Consider the following 21,228-nt stretch of genomic DNA (forward strand, 5'->3'; position numbering starts at 1 on the left):
ATGGCAAATATCTCATTCATATTTCAACTTCTGGACACTGGTTAAAATGGTAATAAAAATGGCATCGTTAAAGTGATTATCAACCCTCATGAAAGAATTGAACAACTTTTGTTCGAGGCTTCAAGTAAAGACTGGTACACCATTTCATATTAGATAATACCCAAGAATTCGAAACCTTGATAAATTGAAATAAGCATAGCACGGTTTTCATACAGTAAACGAAGCCATCTCAGGTTTATATAGGTTATATTGGGGGGGGGGGGGGGGGTTACTTACCAGTGTACTTATTAGATGGTTCATATTGACAAAATTGTAACAAAAAAAAAAACCATGAGTATTATTACATCATCAAGGATCCTTCTACCATACATATTTGGTTACAAGCAAGAAAATTGAAATTTTCTAGTAAAAGAACTTTTAAGTTCCATGCACAACCATAATCCAAAAAATATAAAAGGAAAAGTACATAACACCTGGAGGTTCTTTTCGTTTCACTTAACAACCAACAAAACTCAAGCAGAGAGGACATGCTTGCTATGTAGATAGATATCTTCCAGACACCAGCCTATTATCAATGAAGGCCGGTAGTTAACATTTCACATCCCTTCCTGCAAACAAAATCAAATCAAATCATATCGGAGAGTCACTAACAGCATCACCAGGATTCATCATAGTTGTTCTTACAGGCTTTTGCAAGAAGAATTCTTTCCACTTGCTAACTGCTTCTCGCAATTCAATGTGTTGTTTTTGCCTCTCTTGCAGTCAAATGCTGTTGGGGCTATGAACATGTCACTTCTACTTAAGGAGAGTCTAAACTCTTGATTCAGCTAGTAACTTCAACAACCTCAGCTTCACTATCACTGTAATCTCCCCAACACTTACTTGGGTTTTCCTTGGCTGCTGTGTTGTCGCAACTTTTATTTGCCACAACCACATCTCCAGGCACCATCACAACTCTGTTCGCAGGCTTTTCTTCAATTTCAGGATTAGATTTTCCATCATCTTCAGGTTGAATAACTGTTGCTTTCTGCTCAATTGACTGATTTGAATTTTTTATGTTAGTAGAGGAGTTTTCTGTATTCTCCTGTGTCACAACTTGGTTTTCATTTTCAGCACTAACTTCGTCAGCTACTACCATTGGAGATTCTACTGGACTGACTGCAGACACTGCAAACCCATCCGTCAGTGGAATACCATTCAAGGAAGGTTGGAAACCAGTTGGGGTTAAAGGAAAACCATTTGGGGACATCGGAATAGCATTTGGGGATGCCAAGTAACCATTCGGAGATGCTGGATAGCCATTAGGAACCCAGATCTGGCCGTTCGGTACAAATTCAGCAGCATGTGGGTTCATTATCTTTGGTGGGCTGAAGTGGGTCCCATCCCCATTGTGCTCTCCATTGTGGAAGGTAGGTTTGTTGTTACGTGCAACCCTATTTCCAGATCTGTTATATCCATTCGACAGCCGTGGACCATATGGAACCCTTGCTGTAGCTGAATGATGGGGTGATCTACGAACAGGATTAACTGTAACCATTGGAGGAATATTTACTGGTGGGGGCAAAATTCCTCCATGATCTTTGAAACTTGCCATTGCAACTGAACCGAACACTGGAATTGTGGATGGATTATAAGGAGGTGCAGCTGCAGATAGTTTTTTGCTAGTCTCTCTTCCTGTTTCTGCGTCACCTTTGGTTTCTGCTTCAGTTGGCAACGGACTGGAGCTTGTGTTTTCTTGCTTTTCTGCCACAGTTGGCAAAGGACCAACGCTACCATTATCATCAGATAGATCGTACGAATTTTCATCCTTTTGAGTTATGCTTTCTTTGGGAATGGAGACATCTTTTTCTTGCAAGAGGGTTGTGTTTTCGGTTAAAACTTCAAGAGGTTCCAAATCGGAGGCAGCTGTTGTGCATCTGTCAATTGTTGTTTCCAACTCTTCACTTCTGGAAATAACGGTAACAGTGTTTGAATCATCGGATGCAGAATCCTGAACTCCCAAAATGGAATCCACTTTGGAATCTTTTTCCTTGCCTTCAACAATCACAGCCTTTACCTCCGCAACAACCGTCTCAGCTTTTAGTTCTCTGACTTCAGCAGCTGCACTGTTTAAATCCTCAGCGGATTCTGTTGCTGCAGTATCCTTGAATTCTGTTTCTTGTTCTTCACTGACAGGACTTTTCATTTTCTCATCAGAAGACACAAGTTGTTTCTCTTCAATGGGTTTTTGAACTTTTTCTTCCACCAAACCCTCGACTGTTGTCACATGCTCAACCTGAGTTGATTCTGGCACAACCATGTCTTTACTCCCTCGAGGACTATGTTCTGTGTGAGAATTTTCTTTTGGCAACTGTTCTGCCACTGCCTTCACAATGGTACCAGGAGGAGCCAACGCAACTTCTTTGTACGAGAAAAGTTTTCCAGCCGCCTGAACACTGATTAAACTTAACACTGGCGCAGACTTGGCAGCTTGATCAGTCGAGGCTGAGGCTGGACTTGCTGGGGCTGACTTGGTGTTAGCGGACTTTTCAGTCCCGGTAGCTGGGGTTGTCGAATTACTTAATTTTGGACTGAAGCTTGCACTCTTAGCAAACTTATTCTGAACAGGAGAAGCAGACTCAGCTGAAGTAGCAGACTCATTTGACAGTGTCTTTGGAGAAGTGAAATTAGTGGGCTTTCCACGGTATCTCGTTGACTGCGAAACATTCATGAAATTAGTATTCAGCTTTGCCAAGCTCGGCCTTCTCCAACCAGAAGACTTGCGACCTGCAGTTGATCGACCTTTTGGAAAAGCTTCTTGCCATCCTTCATCAGATGTTTCATCTCGTGTCATGTCATTGTTTTGATTCAATACTGTCCAATCTGCTAGACTAAAATCAGGTTTCTTATCCATAGATTCTGCAAAGTGAGATTCAGATTTGTTCTCTTTATCACTAGTGTTCTCTGTAACAAGATGACTAGGTGATAATGTTTCATCCTTCTGATATTCATCTGTGATTGTTTCCCAGGTTTGGCCTGGTTTGCCTTTAACCTGTAAGAGTAAAGTAAAGTACAAATTTTCTCAGTAAAGAGTTAAGTCAGAACAAATCCAGAGAACAGTCAAGATTCAGGAATTTATGACCTTTGCACGAGCTTGCTTCTTTGAGGCATCTCTTGCTTTCATATCTGCATCTGGGGTTATAAAATCCAATAGGTCTGATACACTGATCCAAGAAGGGAAAAAATTGATGTAATTTGTTAGAATTGAAGATAAAACTTTATTAAACACTGTTGGTTGTGTGGTAATTGATTATCAATATGAAGCCATTAAGAAGGATAGTCTTATTTGCTTTGTACGTTTGGTTTGGTTTGGTTTGTATACAGGACATTCCTACAGGCCAAAATTTTTTGGTGTGATCAGCAACAAAAGAGAGTACAACATGAGAGGACAAGAGGTCCTCTCTGATTAAACGAAACAAACCATAATCCGAAATTAACCTAAAACAAGACCAAAAAAAAGATCTGCATGTCGCAGACAGCCTTCCAATCTTTGGAGAAAAAAAAGCGGAACCCCCTTCTTTAAATGGAGGGGGCACTGAGGCCCAAAAGGATGCCAAGTTGCGTATTTTATCCCCACATAGTCCACATTCCCATATTTGTCTTAAAAAATCCTAGCATTCCTTTCCATCCAAATAACCCAAAAGATTGCATACACCACAAACTGTGGCGGCTCCAGAAATATTAGTTAGGGTATTAAAAATTTTGATTACAATTTATGCCCAAAAAAATGTACAATATCTATAAGTCACTTTCAATTAATCTCTTAATTTAAACCTCTTAGATCACAAATAAAGAAGAATTTTAATATATTGATACTAATATGCAACAAAAATCAATAAATACATGGAGTTTTACAATTGCACAAATCATACAAATCATATGTGGACTTAATGGAGCCTGAAACCTTTTTTTTTTTTTTCCCCTTCAAATTTTGTGTCCTAAATTAACATAAGGAGAGATTTCGAGTATTATTATTATTTTTTTAATGTAAGTTTCCAGGAGGATCTTACATTTAAAAATAAATCTATTGTGAGTTGTAAGGTGGGTGTGCAATATTTGGAGCGAGTTAGGTGTTCAAAAATTGTGAGATTAGTCCTAAAAAATATACGAATTTGGGTATTCAAATTACAAGGAATGAATTAATTATTACATATTTTCCCTATATAATCTTGAGGTTATGGGTTCAAGTCTTGGGACAGCAATTTTGTGCACTATGCCAAATGATAGATGTGTATCCAATCTTTCCCTTCCCAAACACACATTAATGTGTACTAATTGAGCGTTGTTTTTATATATAAAGGAAAAAATTACACCCTAACATAGTTTTGCCCCCGCCCCTGGCCACAAAACTTTTGCTCTTTTTCGGTCACCCAGAAAGTCAATAAAAAGAAGATCAATACTTTCTATTGGAGCCACCCACAATAAATCCATCAAACGAAAAAGTCGACGCCACAAACTCAACGCCACAAGAATGTAAGAAACGGTGATTCAAAGACTCCTCACCTTTCTTACATATAAACACCATTGAAGACAAAGCAATTTGGCCTCGTCTTTCAAAAGGTATCATTGGTCAAGATGTCTCCCAAAGCCAACGACCACATAAAAATCTTCACTTCAGCGGCACAAAAGATTTTCAATTTACTTTGTGTAGGGGGAAAGAAGGCACACTTGATTTGTCAATGATTATTTCAACAAAGGACTTGCAATGTGAACTCCCTTGAAGAATGTAAGAACCAAACCCGCTTACCACTCAAATTTAGAGACAAAGAAACATGGTCAATTCGGGATAACAACGATATCAACTCACAAGTCTCCCAATCATTAAGATTTCTAAAAAAATTAAAATTCCAAGAGATCAGTGCAACATTAGAACATGCCAAAGAAGAGATGGCAAAATTATGGGACTTAGCCACTCTATATAAATGTGGAAAAGCACACTCAAAAGAAGAATTATCCACCCAAACATTCTCCCAAAAGCGAACATTATCCCCATTCCCCACCCTCAAGAGAAATCTAAACCAAAGCAGCAAAATGTAAGAGATACACTTCCAAGGAGATCAACCATTACATCTAATTGCTACTTGAGAATCTCTACCATTAACATGGACCCCATATTTGCTCTTAACAATGTTGAGAATCTAATTCAAACATGTTCAGATTTATTTTAGTGAGTCCATTTCATGTATGAGTTCAAGTTAATGGTCTTTGACTTATTTAAAATAGTGATATGTAGTTTCAGCTTATGTAGGGATTGTGTCAAGCAGTGTCATAGTTTTTAGGATAGTTGGATTAGTGGATAGTGTTTGTTATTGTTCATGGGTCTGTTGCTATTTTTCAGGTAGTGGAGTTAGTGGATAGTTCTCTATTTAAAGAGCATTGTAGAGTCCAAGTTGGTGGGCAAAAAGAATTAAAAATTCAGTGTTTTTCTTCTTCAATCTCTGTGTCTAGTATATATTACTTTCTGTTTAAAAATACTACAAACAATGGAATGCCATAGTGAATCACCTTCATTGGAACCTATAGAAATAACTTTCAGTGCACTAGGATGCAGCATTACATTTTTGGAGAGCTTGATATGCATGGTGGGATCCCTTTCCTAACAGCTTCAGCTTTTGGGATTAGTGGTGATCTAACATGGTATCAAAGCTCAGGTTAGGAGTGGTCTTGGGTTTAAGTCTCTTTGTTTGCATTTATTTCCTTATACACATTTTGTTTCTTTACTAGTTTGGATGTTTGCAACTTCATATGCAATACAAGGTTGCATGTGTTGGAGAACTTGATATGCATAGTTGAGCCCCTTTCCTAACAGCTTAAGCTTTTGGGATTAGTGATCATTTAACACGCGCAATTCCAGATCTCAGGAAACAAGAAATAATTATAATATGACAGCAACAACAAAACATCAGAAACAGACCCTCATAATATCAATGTCAACAAACTATCAAAAACCAATCCATGAATAAAAAATTGTGAGAAAATATACATGATGATACACGCATTAAGCTTCACTATAGAATTCGCATATCCATCATGAGGTAAGCATATTCCAAAATCATTGACAGTCGAGCATTAGAAAGTCACACTATAAATGGCCTTTGGTGGAGATAGAAAGAAGAGCAGCAGAAGAAGCATTACCTTAAATGGCCTTTGCTGGAAATAGAAGCATCTGGTTTTGGCGTACCATTGCGTGCAGCCTCTTGCTGCTCTAGAGCCTTGGACTCGAAGTATTCAAGCCATGCAGCCGCATCCTACAAAAGCTTACAGATCAAATTGAGGACAAAGAAGGTACCACTTAAAATCATGAGGCACATTTACCAAATGTGAAAAGTATTAAAAGTTACCTGTGTACGTAAATCATCTGATCCAAGTTTTTCCTGCAGAATCTGTAGTGTGGTTTGTTCATGCTGAACACTCAAGGAGTAGGCCTCCATTAACGATAGAGCAATTGCAATAGCATGATAGCTGGCAGCAGTCTGAATAAGCCCAGATACAGGGATTAAACATGGCAAGATATATGCAAGCTTATATCTATAATTCTAACATATTACACACACACAATAAGACTCAAGAGGACCACTCATCCTCCAAAAGGCATAGACATTATCTTCACAATTGGAAAGATATGCCTGTTAATTACAATAGCAAGCAATGTGAACCAACTGATTATGTCAACCGGCCAGCACCCAAACTGGCTACCAATAATAAGTCCCTTCACATTAGTTTAAGCTATTGGTGTGTGTTACTTCTACTATCGGTGTGTGTTACTTCTAATAATTGTAAACGAAAAGTTGGGTAGACCTGGAAACCCAGCTATCTTGCCGCCTTAAATACATAGTCATATTTGGCCCTTGTCTAGGTTTAGTCATCCAATACCGCAAAAGCAGTGTATGTTGAAGATAAGATTATAGTGTTAAAGATATCATAATATATGGAGATCCCATGATTAATGTTTGTCATGATTTTTTGTATCTTCGATTTATTTCAATTCCTTAACTGAAGGGATTTGATTGCATCACCCACTCTATATATATGGTGTACCATGTAATCAAGAGGATGAAAATGAGCGAATGAAAGATGTAGCCCATAGGGCTTTGTGTGTGTGGATGTCGGCCAAGATTGGCTAAACCACGTTAATCCTTTGTATTCTTTCTTTTCTCTTTTTTGTATCTCTCCATATTCCACCTTATTGTCATATTACAAAATTCAACTGTCTATGTAAGAGAAAATAATTATTAAAAATGTAACTGAAAAAAAAAAGAAGCAAAATGAACTAGTTCATCAGTAACTACATTGGTAATGATGAATGTCAGTCTTCTGATCAAATTGACAAAGCATATCAATTTATAAGCATTCTACCTGACTTCAATTAGGATCTAAAACCTTCTTCCAGTTAAAGTTAAACAAGAAATTCATTTTCAACCTTAAAATAAGGTATATCAACATCGTCTCTGTGCTCACCTCATTAACTTCCAAAATCCATTCTATAGCCCATTGTTCTTTCTTTCTATCAACAATATATATATATATATATATGATAAAATTAAATTATAAAAAAAAAAAAAAAAAAAACAGATAAATTCTAGGACAAAAAATTAGTTTTACATTATTTTTCCATTACGAATACATCTAAAAGTTTGCAATAGAAATTCATAGTCAACTTTAATAGTCCACCAACATTTCTACACCAACTATTGGGATGTTCTTCCACAAAAAGAGAGAGAGAGAGAGTCATTACTTGTATATGATCAGCTCCAAGTAGCCTTTGATTACACTTGAGAGCCTCATGGAGGTATCTAAGGGCAACATGGGCATTTCCCAAACCTTCTTCCATCATTGCTACATTGATATAGGTGGCAGCAGTGTTTGGATGAGAAGGTCCACATGTTAGATGCAAAAGATACAATGCACGATTAACATACCTAGAATAGAAACATAAGAAACATAAATTGTTCATCTTTGATAGAATGAGCATCATCTCGATGCTATTGAAGAAATTTTATAGTACCTAGTATTAACACACACAAAAAACAGCGAGAAACAGAAGAACCATGCAAGAATTTTTAACATGAATCCCAACTTACAGATACAGCATGTAACATTATCCGGCTAAAAAGTGAGGGTGAATCTCACAAGCACACTTTTGAACACATGCAACAGTAAGTACATGTAGTATGCATCCTGAATTTTAACTATCAAACCAAAAGAAGAGAGAAAACTATTCTTAAATAACTAAAAGTTCCTAAGATAATAACTTAGTATGCATCTCTATTGCATGAAATTTCAAAATGGGTACCAAGTGTTACACAAACAATTCTTGCACAAGCTGGAAAATGGGGTACTAAGTGTTACACAAACCATGGGTGCATAAACAGGAAAATGGGGCATTTGATTCAGAGTACGCTAAGTCCTAAAGAATGGAGAGTTAGATGAATCCAGCCCCTAAAAACACACTTACACCCTACTCTTGTGTCTGAGTCCATTAGCATAAACTCGGCCTTTATTTGATTGCTTTTTAGGTGGAACTTGATCTGATTTACATTGTGCTATTTTCCATTGCATCTAATTTTCTTCACCATCATTGTATCTATTTTTTTTTTTTTTTTTTTCTGTAAAAACTTGAGCAGGAGCTTTAGAAAATATTGAAAAACTACATTAGCCACTCTTGCCTGGGGCACAGCCAAGTAGACTGAACTACGAGACCCCAGAATAGGGATGAAAGTGCATGGTCTAACCATACTTAACCATAAAAATTTGAATAATGACAACTAGGAGTACAGCTTGAACAAAAATATTCATATCAATTAAAATAAAATAACTCCCAAGGATCATTTCACCAGAGCAGTTTTGCAAAATATCTACTGATCCTCCATTTCCGTGAACAAATAGAATCTGAATCAATTGAAAATCATTATGCTATTTCAACCACATTCGAAACAGTGCAAATTGACTTTTCACTTTCCCAGCAATCTTGACTTAATTTTGAGTTTCAAGAATTCAAGTAGTTCAAAAGTTAATTCCATGTGGAGTTCATATCTCTTAATATGTGCAAGAGACACAGGGAACATAGCACAAGACAATAGAGATAACAAGTACTGATCAGAGAATCAAAGAAGTGAGTGTGATATTAAACAAAAAGAGTAGCAACACTACACTAAGGAGAAAAGCTTAGGATACGAAATACTCTTAAGGCATACTTCAAGGCTAGTTCTGTGTGTTGGAGCCGATAGTAAAAAACAGCTAGGTCTCCATAACTCTTCATTGTATCTGGATGATCAAGTCCAAACTCTCTCTCATTGATATCCAAAGCTTTTTGCTGATAGATAGTAGCCTAATTAAAGTAAATGAGGTCAGTACAATCAATCACAAGTCAATCGGAATCTCTAGATGACATTTATATTTGTAATTATTAAGTGAAACAGAAGTTATACTCGAAATGAAAATCTGGTTAAATTTATCAAAGAAGCGACTCAATACTTGCAGTTTAATTGTCCTTTTATCTCCATACTTTATCTTGTGTTAAAATTGATATATTATTGATTGATTGATGTTGTTACAAGATTGATATTATATATTACAATTCAGAGTAGCTCATTATATAGGAGAGGGTTTGGGTAGTAGGTGAGGAGTAGGTGAGGGTAAATTGGTGGTGGTAGGTGTAGGTGAGGAGTAGGTGAGGGTAAATTGGTGGTGGTAGGTGTAGGTAAATTCTAACAGCCCCCCGCAAACTCAAGGAGGATAGAAACTAACCAACTTGAGTTTGAAGAGAGGAACAAAACAAGAAAATACATAAAAAATAAAAGAGGATAAGAGACACTGTATGGTCGTGTCAGACCATTGGTGAAGACACTGGATGGTGGTGTCATAACGTTGTAGAGGACACTGTATGGGGGTGTCATAACCATGTAGAGGACACTGTAAGGTGGTGTCAGACCGATGTAGAAAACAGTTTATGGGGTCATGTCGGACCGTTGTAGAAGACAGTTTATGGGGTCATGTCGGACCGTTGTAGAAACTAACCGGAATCAATGTCGGGACAGTTTACAGAGTCTTGTCGGACCCATAAAGGAGCTAACCGGAATCAAGGTCGGGACAGTTTACAGAGTCTTGTCGGACCCATAAAGGAGCTAACTGGAATCAATGTCGGGACAGTTTACAGAGTCTTGTCGGACCCTTAAAAAAGCTAACCGGTATCAAATGTCGGGACAGTTTATAGAGTCTTGTCGGACCCTTAAAAAATCGCATCCTCAAAAGGTGCGCTCAATTTTTCAAAAAGGCGTGCCATCAAAAGGCGTGCCCAATTCATCAAAAGGCGTGCCATCAAAAGGCGTGTCCACTTTATCAAAAAATGTGCCATGAAAAGGCGTGCCAGATTGTCGGGCGGCAAGAGGCGCGCGATACGCGTGGCTGCCTCGGCTATTTAACCAAGACGAAGGCTGAGGCATACCAGTCTGAAACCTCTGAAACCAACCCTTCGCTTAAAAAACTCTGCCTCTGCGGAGAGAGAAACTGTGGAACACTTTGTTGCCATTCTGTCACCAACCCTGCCGAACATTACCAGTCTGAAATTGCTATTTCGCTGAAACACTTAGCAACCCAAAAAACATGGCCTCTTCTTCCCGTCCAGCTACGCAGAACCTGCTCACGCTCTTTCCAGAACTGAACGAGCCCACAAGAGAAATAACTGGTGCGGTGGCACTGGAACCTCAACCAAACACCGCTGGGTATACTCCGTTGAACTTTCCGATGCGGTCTGTGGAGCAAAGAATGGCAGTGCTGTCGGATGTGGAGGCCAATCAGTATACTTTGAAGGTATGTGTGGAAAGCATGACGGCGGTCACAAACTTGTCGAACCGGCTGCAGAGTAGGACAAATGAGGTGCAGCAGTTAACCTCCCAGCTGGCTCTGCTCCAACGCATGTATAAGGATGCGCGAGCAGAGATAAGTGTGCTGAAAGCAGAAAATAAGGAGCTGAAGCGGAAGGCCACCGTGATGTGGCGATTTGGAGGTCCGCCATATGCTGCAGTGGAGGAGCAGGGGGGAGGCAACTTGCTTGGTAGTCTAGGAAGCATGGAGGCAACACCGTCAAGGCCCGCTCAGGACGGAGGCAAAAAGAAGAGACCGGCGGCAGAGTAGAGAAGAAAAATCCCACTTGTGAATGTGGTTGGTTGTTTGTATTTTGTTTGTGTTTTTGTGTTTGTTTTTTTTTTTGTTTTTTTTTTTTTTTTTTGGTGGAAAATTGTGAGCGGGGGTGATCCCGGAGATGAATAAAATATGGGTTGTTGTGCAAATTTGATTTTTATTTTTATTTTTATTTTTATGTTTTTTTTTATTATTTTTATTTTTTTTTTTTTGAGCAAAAAGTCGGTGGGCAAGATGAAATGAAAAAGAAAGGAAAAGAGGGGGACAAAAGTTGACGGATGGTGGATCATGGAGTGGTGGATCACAGTGTGTGAAAAAAAAATAAATAAAATAAAATAAAATAAAAGAAGGTTGGATGGACAGAGAGAGATGAATAAAATATGAGAGAATAATGATAAATATAATTAAAGTGGGTCTGCTGTAGAGAAAGGGACCAGAGAGAGAGAGAAAGAGAGTGAGTGGGTGCCCCATGTGCTGGGTTTGGTGTGTACCGCGTGTGTGCTTGTGGATGCATGTGCATAGCAGTGTGTTTATTATTATTATTATTTTTTTTTTTTTTTGTTTTTATTTTATTTTATTTTGTTTTGGTTCAAAACTGCCGAGAGAGAGAGAGATCTGTTAGAGAGAGAGAGAGAGAGAGGGCTTGATGGAGCTACTGTTGCAGTGACCGATTCAGTTGTGATGTCGAGGAGGCTGGATCGACGGCGACGCCGATGGAGGTTGCTTCGCCGGAGGAAGTAGTTCTGAGACGGACGAGCGACTGGGGGTGAACGGCCTCGTCGGCGGAGGCTGGATCGACGTCACCGCAGGCAACGTCGGCGACGTTGGAGTCGTCCTGACACTGAGGTTGTTCAACGTCGGCGACGTTGGAGTCGTCCTGACACTGAGGTTGTTCGTATTGCGACAGAATGGTCATACTGACGCTCTTACTCATCGGATCAACCTGGACTCGGACGCCGAACAGCATGAGCCGGAGTTGCAGTCGGAGATGTGGCCGAAGGTGAGAGAGGCTTGTGAGCAAGCACTGGGTAGCAAAAGAAGGCACCAAGATGGTGATAAGGAATCGAACGGAGGAGAGAGTGGTTGCCATCCGTGAGGAGTGAAGGTATGTGTAAAAAAAAAATTCTAGCGGACTAGGTTGAGGTCCGGCGGGCAGCTAAGGTGAGGTTGCCGCCCGCCGGGAAAGCGAAAATATCAGGTTCTAAACCTGCTCTGATACCATGTTAAAATTGATATATTATTGATTGATTGATGTTGTTACAAGATTGATATTATATATTACAATTCAGAGTAGCTCATTATATAGGAGAGGGTTTGGGTAGTAGGTGAGGAGTAGGTGAGGGTAAATTGGTGGTGGTAGGTGTAGGTGAGGAGTAGGTGAGGGTAAATTGGTGGTGGTAGGTGTAGGTAAATTCTAACATCTTGCATAATCCACTTCTGCCAAGGTTGTCTTTTGCAAATTGTCACCCATTAAATGGGATATGTAGTAAGATTACTTTGACATCTACAGCCCTAAGTAGTTGTTTTCCATGCTAATTCAGAGGATATAGGTTGGCCGTGGAGATGAATGACCTTTGTTTTCTAAATGGTGTGTGCAGCATGCAATGAGTAAAGCACACTTACAAATACATGTTCCCTGCTGCAATTTTGACATGATACCGAACTAGAGTGAGCAATTTCGTACTATTCCTTTGTATACTTGTTAATCTCTATTGTTCCTCTTGGCCTTGGAAATCCACATGTTGCTATTATGTGTCCCCCAAAATCACAAACTTGATAGGATAGGTAAAGCCAAATATGGTGTGATGAGGTAGCAAGGCAGCAACACAACATTTTTCGTTTCTGTTTTTAGGTTCTGAACCATTCACGTCCATTTTGTTGCATTTATATCGTCCTCTAAATCTTAATAAATTTTTGTGGACCATTATAGATGTGCTCACGTGATCATAGCTTTCTATAGGCTTGTCCACCTTCAAGACTATATATGGCCCATGTATGGGCATCCAGTTCACATTTTGGTATAAATATAGTATAGATTTATGTGTTTATCATACGAAAATTTAAATACAAAGCACTTGAGTTTATTTGAACAAAATTATATTAATATAAGCATAGTCCAGTGATCACAAAATTATACAAGTTAGACAAATACCTGATTAAAATCCCCAGTATGGTAGAGCACTACAGCCAAAAGACTATATGCGCCTGCTGTCATTCGATGATAAGGGCCACAGACTGACACAAGCTTTGAGAGTGCCTTCAAAATTCAATACAGAATATTGGTGCAAATAAATATTGAATTCATAAGAGAACTATTACATAACTACAAAAAAAAAAAAAAGAAGAAAGCAATTTTCGATACCTTAGTGCCATAATTGACAGCATCCTCCAATTTGCCTTTATCCAAGGAAGTCTTGGATGATTCCAACAATGTACGGCCATCCGCAGATGAACATGCAACATGCTGTAGAAAATATCCAAATTTTCCGAACTTACTCAAAGAGCTTACCAAAAATTCAACATGTGAGTTCTGAAGTGAATTATCTATGTATTGTACCTTGTATACGGGGACCATGCTTATAATATCTGACTTCTTGAAGGGGGTTGCAGAGTCCATATCATAATCCCTGGGGACAAGCTCAAGTCCAACCTGATGAAAGACAACTCCTTTTAAAATTACTGTATAGAAAATAAATACGGTTTAAGGCACGACCTCCACTTCCTCTAGAGCAAAAAATCATACCTTATGGCAAAGCCCACGAAGAATTGCAAACTTTCTCAGATCCTGTTGACTCTCAGATTTCCACTGCCACCCAAACCTCTTCAGAAGGAATGTTTCCACCCACTTCCATTTCAAATGATCATCATTAGTATTGTCTGCATCAGGATTTTCACTTGATGGTTTTCCCAGCAATATATTTAAACATGATGCTAGTGACCCAGATAAGTCAGCAAAATTATTGACGGCTGCTACAACAGCTTGCAGTAAGTGTTTGTAGGCTCGAACAACCATCTCATGGATACACAGTGACTGCACATGAGGAAGCTTGTCTGCAAGTTCAACCTAGCATGATAAGGAGGAAAAAAGAGGGGAAAATATAAGCTTTAAAGCCCTAAGCCAGCAATCTATTCTAGCATGTCAAATTTTTGTTGGTGCTTAGGGTAAGTGACTATAAGATTTATTGATCATTCTTTTCTTCTCTTTCAAAAAACCGAAAACTAAAATAGAAGAAAAATCAAACAATGTTAAAAGGAAGAGGGAAAATTGAGTTCAAAAGAAAATCAATCAAGGAAACTCATTTCCCCGAAGGATTAGAAATATAGATCTAGAATTTTCTAATATCTGAGAAGGATGAAAAACATTAAAGAGTGTTGCATATACATGAATGCCAATTTAATTAAAATAAAGGGTTAATTACACTAATAGTCCCTATATTTTGGGACTTGTGTCACCTTGGTCTCTGACTTTTCAATTGTGACACATTTGACCCTGAATTTTGAATCTTGCTCCAAATAAGAACAATTGAAAATATCATTAGATTTTTCAAGGGTAAAATTGTCAATTTGATAAAATATAAACTAATTTGACAAAAATAAATGCCAAAAAAATATTTTTAATTTTTTAAAAATTATGATAAAATTATGTAAAATTAATAAAAATTACATGATTAATTTTTTTAAATTAATTTTACATGATCATCATCCAAACACATAATAAAAATTAATTTGGTAAAAAAAATAAATAAATGTCTAAAAGATTTATCAATTTTACATAATTTTATTTTTAGTAGGTAGAAAGAATTTTTAAAAATTCAAAAATATTTGTTTAACATTTATTTTTGTTAAATTAGTTTATATTTTATCAAATTGACAATTTTACCCTTGAAAAATTTAATGATATCTTCAATTATCCTTATTTGAAACAAGATTTAAAATTCAGGGTCAAATGTGTCACAATTGAAAAGTCAGGACCAAAGTGACACAAGCCCCAAACTATAGGGACTATTTATGTAATTTGCCCTAAAATAAATTCTCTACCAAAAATTTGTAAAATCAAAGTTCTATGACATTACATTACATCTTTAAAAACGCTAGTAGTTTTTGTACTTATGGGCAGCCTATAGTGTTTACTGACATTTCTCTCTCCAATACTGATTACTACCATTCATTTCTATCTCTAGAGTATTTGACAATATAACTCAATGGAGAAAGTTTTTTTATTTTTCGATTTTAAAGGAGCCGGAAGTTCTACATGAAAGATTGTTAAAGTTGATAATAAACTGTTGGCAAGTAGAACATGGAATGTTCTGGTACGAGGAATGTGATACACCACATGCCCTAAATTGTGGTGCTCTAAGAATAGGCTTGTATAAATCACATTAATATTAGAATGTAAGTTACTTCTGAATGTGAGAACAAATTTCTTTCAAGCATTAAGCATCCAATAAAATAGGAAAAACTTGGGCATCACTAAATTCACTGTTGAAATGGAGGTGTATCATATTTCAGAGCATGCATTCTGAAACAAAGTAAATTCTTAGGGCACTAGCATTCTCTAGTAAGATAGACCAAGATACAAAAGACTTTGAAACAAAATAAATTAATGAAATAAAGCAATTACCACACGCCCCAAAGAACACATTTGCAAACCCCTGGTATGCATAAAATCTGTCAACGTCCTTCCATCAACTGGTGAAAGTTCAAGCGAACCAAAATCTGCCACCTATAAGAAGGCAAATTTGCAACAATCAGATAATGCTTAGTCCCAAAAAATTGCAGATATAACGGAAGTACCCATTCACAAGGAACTAACCAGTTTTAGAAGTGCAGTATCAGCATAGTATTTATGTGCCATCTCAATCAACTCATCAGGCAACTGCAAACATGAATGGAAGCACAAAAATATATATGTATCAAGAAGGCTTGGTAAGTGATCAGCTAAAGGAACTTCATTTCTATACGACATGACTCCACAGGATTCAGACATGAGCTAGCTATTTGACTTGCAAAAACAAACAGCAATATTTGAGCAGATATGTATGGAATTATAAAGGCAACAAGTAAACCTTGAGGTGAAGGCCAGTTTCTGATTCTTTAAGGCGCAAATATGCTGCTTCAGGTAGTAGCTTTCTCCATATCATTTCCTTTTCCTCATCTTGTTTCTCAACCTCCTCCTGAAGAGTGGTGTCTGACTTTTTGTTCATGTCAAGGCTGTTGACTGAAACTTCCTTTGCCTGCTCAGTTTTGCTGTTCCTGTCATCTGTTTTCCTCTTAATTTCCCTGAGCATTCCGCCTTGCTTTCCAAGACCCTTGACAGCAGGCTCAACCTTCGCTTCTTCATTTTTCTTAGATTCAGTTTTCCCAGAAGCCTGATTTTGCAAGTGTTGCACCCAACATGCTCCAAGCTCCCATCTGATAGAGCTTGTGTGTCTACTGATTTCTCCCTGCAACTTAAGCAAACTTTCACCTAGCACTCTCCTTACCAAAGACCTAGCAGAAAGTAAATCTTCAATATCTGTACTCTGTAATCTTTGAATTACAATAGATGATTGGGGTGCGGATGACTTGTGCAATAGCATTCTCAAGCTGAAAAGTAATCATCAAAGTAAACAATGATTAATTACAAATAATACTGAAATTAAATATATGATATGATGCAACCATGCTGACTGCATTGTTAGAACAGCAAACATGCTCGATACATGATTTATTTGGGTATAAAGTAAGAAGTATCTAACAAAATAAGCAGGTGATAGGTCAGTATCACCATTTTGGTCCCACAATAACTCATCACTACTAACTAAGCCAACCCTTATTGCACTGACCTATTTACATTCAATGCATTAGCACCTCCTTCAGGCTGATCCTCAATATCAATGTCTTGTGGTATAAGTTTACCCTCCCAGTTTACCTCAGCCGCAACTTTCACAACAGCCGTGTAGCCACAGTGTCTAACAACAACTACACCTAAAGTGGAGGTATCCTGAAAGAACAGAATATGTCCGTCTTTAATATCAGTAGAATCATTTAAGTAATTTACAAGAACTTGTAGTCAAGTCATTAAATGAAGCAAAAAATAGGATGCAAATAATTTACTGACATGAACAGTCGCACTTTCATCTGCAGTTATTCCTTTAAGCAAGTTTCTCTTAGCAAGCTCCTCTTGTGACATTCCAAGAACTTGACTCCCATCGTTTTTACCATCCAACTTTGTGCTCGCATCGGGAACATCTTTCATCACCCTGATGTGTAAATCTCCAATATATTCCTCATGCAAAACCGAAGCAGTGAAGTCTTTTGTTGAGTAATGGTTATTGTCAATGCAATCTCTGATGGCTGCAACAGCTTTAAAGACTGAAATGTCGACAAATAGACTGTGAAGTAGAAAGGCCTTCCTGTCTCGAATTTGCCTTTCTTCTTGGGTTTTACAAGGCATTGCTGCTAGAATCGCAAACTCTTTTGCCCACTGTCTACAATCATGTTTACCATGTCTTCCTTGTCCACCGCCATTTCCTCCCCAGTTTTTGTCTTCCACAGGAAGCGGAGGGAAAGTAGATGGGTTGTCAGCAACAACTGGAGGGACAACCCATGTGTTTGCTCGAAAACCATACGGAAGGTTCCCAAACTGAAACAACAAATGTAACTGCACTTTCATTTCTCCAAACATTATTAGGTGTGAAGAATCTGAAGGTTTATTGTAAAATTACCTTATTGTGCTCGGTGAAAGCCTTCATGAGAGCTCTGTATGCCTGCTAAAACAAAATAACTTAAAGTGCTGAATAGGAACTTCCATATTAAAAGTAAAACTAGAAGGGAACCAACAAATGCAAACTAACATAATCCACGAGATAAAATAACTGCGACGAAAATTCTAAAGAATCAATACTTACAGCATCAAAGACCCTGCTTATCTGCTGTAGCAAACCAACCAAAGAGTGACCCAAAAGAATACGTTTTCCAGCAGGATAAAACCCTTTTCTGGAACCAACAATAGTCATTGGCTTCCCACTGCAAACCCGGACCTGCATATACATTCATACATCCATCCCACAAAAGCCATATATTAGTAAATCACCACCACCACAAGTTACATAACAACAATAATGTTCAACATAATATTGTCATAGCAAGAAATCAAATAATTAAATCGGGGGCCCTCACATCAATTTGAAAGAAATCGTCTTCTGTTTTATCCTCAAGGAATGGACGAGTGGATTTCCTAATGTCTGCAGAACCAAAACACAATTAACAAACAAGACCTTTTTGACTTTAAGAAGATGCCAAGAATGAAATAAGTTAAATGCATTTTCAAGAAAACTGACAAGAAACAAGTCAACTCCAATCATTATAAATTTATAAGCAGAACTGCAGGAAAGGCCTAAATCACAAATAAACATGAGCGAAAAATGCCATTTGACTTTCAGAAAGATGATGTACAATACAAAAAAATGCCATGAACTCATGAGAACAACAATCTAAAAGATGGCAAGATTAAGCCAACCAAAAGGAGTCAACTTTGGTCTGTAGAAGACAAGAACTACTAGAATATCCCCTAAAGAAACCAGGCATTCCAATTCAACTTTCAAATAAGTGGAGAAAAAAAGAAGAAGATGAACTATAAAATGAACTGTGACAAGAACAAAGTCCAAACCATTAAAACATAATAAGAACAAGGAAAGAATCTTAGTGTCCACAAAGAAACAAATTCATAATGAGAAATAATGAATCAATTTATTGGTAATGATAATACACCTTACCGACAACACAATCATGAAATTCTAGTAGTTCTTATCATGAAATTCCAATGTTTCCACTGAAATATACTAAAACACTCTGAAACGCATCGAACCATAGCGAAACAATAAGTTGTCAAACTACAAAGGAAAAGAGTTGAGACAGAGAGGAAACGAAAACGATAAATAAGTAACTTATTCTATTTCTTTGTTACTGTAAAATACTTCTTTTTTTTTTTTTTTTGATAAGTGGCTCCAAGGTTTGGGATGTTTGACCTTTGTGGGATTCGAACCTGCAACTTCTTGGGTGGTAAGCCCTTTGGTTGCCTTCTCTTCCCATTAAGCCAAACCCCTCGGGGTTCCACAAAATATTTTTTATAAATATTATCACAATATTATTTCTTTTTTCTCTTTTCATCTTTACTACTAGAATTTTACATTTTCTTTATTTTATGTGTTGCTTACAAAGGCAAAGTCCATTCACCAACAAAGCTTTTAAACCTTTTGTTTATGAGCATCTAACAATTTTAGACCTCGACATATTAAATTATTTAATTATTGACAATGCATTGGCATTTATATTGGTTATAGATTTTTATTTCCAGACAATTTCATATGCTTCCAAATTCTTTTGTCATTTCTTTTTATATTTCTGAAATGTTTTCGTTCTAAAGCCAAAAGGAAATTTTGATCCTTAAACACAATCCAACAAAAAGAAAGAAAATCAAATTTTAATTGTTATCAACCCAACAGTACTGGAAAAATTTGTGGATAAATATTTTGTATCAACAATTAAACACTCCTACGTTGTTTAGTTGCTAAGAAGAAATAGAAGGGAAAAAGAAATAACAAAGTTGACAATGGGAACTTTATTTTATTTCTTGATTTTCCTAACAAAATCTCCACAAAATTTGAAACTCAGCCCATTTGGAAATCAATCAGAGAAAAGAAAAGAAAGGATTACTTAAGTTGGAATTGAGAAGAAAAGTTTGTATTCCTCTCCTCTCCTTCTTGGTTGGTTAAATTTGACATTAAAAAAATGATTTTTATCATTAGATTATATAAAAACTAATAATAATAAACACTTATATTGTTTTACCAAAATAAACTCTTATTATGTTATTTCATTTATATTTAGATGGGTAGTTTTCAGTATTATGAAAAGTAGCATTAGCCTCTCTTTTTTCTCCAAAAATATTTTTTAAAAAAGAGAAACTTGTTTTTGTCTATTTCTTCCCAATTTCCTCATCTTTAATTAATCAAAACGCGAGATTAAATCCAAAAACTTTTTTTTTTTTTCTTTTTCCTCCAAATCACTCAATTCAAATGGGCTGTAAGACTATACGCAGTCAAGTTGAATTTACTGCCACTCCATTACCAAGTTCAACATCTAACCAAAATTTCATTTCTTTTCCACTTTCATCCATTTTCTCATCAACCAAATAACATTTTATTGAACTTGTGTGTAGATTTGTAACATAGGTTTGGGTTTCAAGTTTGTAGAAAAGCAACAAAATGCCAATTATACCAACCTATCTCACCATTCTGCTATTATCCAGGTTAAAATTTTAAAAAATTTAAAACATACATAAAAAAAAATAAAAAATAAAAATAAACACATTTTGATGGGGCAGGGCCTCGGAGGGCTCAACCCATGATTGCTATGGGTTTCCCAAACAATTATTTGATTAGTTATCATCATAAAGCTCAGCAGAACAGCCCAACACGGCCTAATAGAGAACTCACAATAGTCAAGTCCAAGCACCAGCTGGACATATGTCAAGCAAGAGCCTAGCCATGTGGCTGACAAAGATTCTACAAAGATGTTGAACCAACCGCCAAGCATTAAAAGCAACTGTCAAGGCATTAAATGCAATAAGACTTCTCAGTCTGAAGCATGGTGAAATGGCTATAGTCGACAGCAAGCAGGTGATAGACTTTCGGCCAATGGAACAACATGAATAGATAAGAAAATAATTAATAAGAGATATAAAGAAACTTCTAAGAAACGTTTGGTAACAAGTAATTTACTCCTCACTCTCCATTCCTGTTCTCTTAATTTTTCTAAGTTCTTACCCTCACCATATCTACATCTCTAACTTGGTCATCGAAGGGTCAGTAGGAAGGAACCACCCCCATTTTGGAACCTTCCTACTGGACTTGTTGCGAGTGAAATTAGGAAGACGAAGAATGGTCAACCCGTGAAGTGCTTGGATCAATCCGACCCATCTCCTACCGACAAAACTGCAATATCATATTTTACACACAAACAGGGGCGGAGCTATGCTTTGAACAGTGGTGTCAATTGACACCATGA

General features: G+C 37.2%; 1 protein-coding gene across 8 annotated transcripts in view; it reads right to left on the reverse strand.

Annotated features, from left to right (window-relative positions):
• Positions 1–310: 310 nt before the first annotated feature.
• The window catches only part of LOC114309627 (Tetratricopeptide repeat (TPR)-like superfamily protein), a 50,882-nt gene continuing 29,964 nt past the window's right edge, over positions 311–21,228 (reverse strand). For 3 of the 8 annotated variants that reach the window (XM_082896661.1, XM_082896658.1, XM_082896663.1), the window contains 18 exons: positions 18,340–18,404; positions 18,069–18,200; positions 17,886–17,927; positions 17,279–17,803; positions 17,004–17,161; positions 16,245–16,764; positions 15,992–16,054; positions 15,800–15,901; positions 13,922–14,242; positions 13,736–13,828; positions 13,541–13,642; positions 13,331–13,435; positions 9,234–9,367; positions 7,775–7,958; positions 6,381–6,512; positions 6,175–6,287; positions 3,122–3,203; positions 311–3,031 (listed from right to left, as the gene is read on the reverse strand). In XM_082896661.1, the coding sequence (XP_082752787.1) occupies positions 824–3,031; positions 3,122–3,203; positions 6,175–6,287; positions 6,381–6,512; positions 7,775–7,958; positions 9,234–9,367; positions 13,331–13,435; positions 13,541–13,642; positions 13,736–13,828; positions 13,922–14,242; positions 15,800–15,901; positions 15,992–16,054; positions 16,245–16,764; positions 17,004–17,161; positions 17,279–17,803; positions 17,886–17,927; positions 18,069–18,200; positions 18,340–18,404 (5,081 nt within the window). In that variant the 3' untranslated portion in view covers positions 311–823. Of the gene's footprint in view, positions 3,032–3,121; positions 3,204–6,174; positions 6,288–6,380; positions 6,513–7,774; positions 7,959–9,213; positions 9,368–13,330; positions 13,436–13,540; positions 13,643–13,735; positions 13,829–13,921; positions 14,243–15,799; positions 15,902–15,991; positions 16,055–16,244; positions 16,765–17,003; positions 17,162–17,278; positions 17,804–17,885; positions 17,931–18,068; positions 18,201–18,339; positions 18,405–21,228 lie in introns of all 8 variants that reach the window. The other 5 variants (XM_082896659.1, XM_082896657.1, XR_014345505.1 and 2 more) reach the window with 4 other exon arrangements.

This window comes from Camellia sinensis, chromosome 12, assembly GCF_055761805.1.
Source record: "Camellia sinensis isolate YWXY chromosome 12, ASM5576180v1, whole genome shotgun sequence".
Taxonomy (NCBI): Eukaryota; Viridiplantae; Streptophyta; class Magnoliopsida; order Ericales; family Theaceae; genus Camellia; species Camellia sinensis.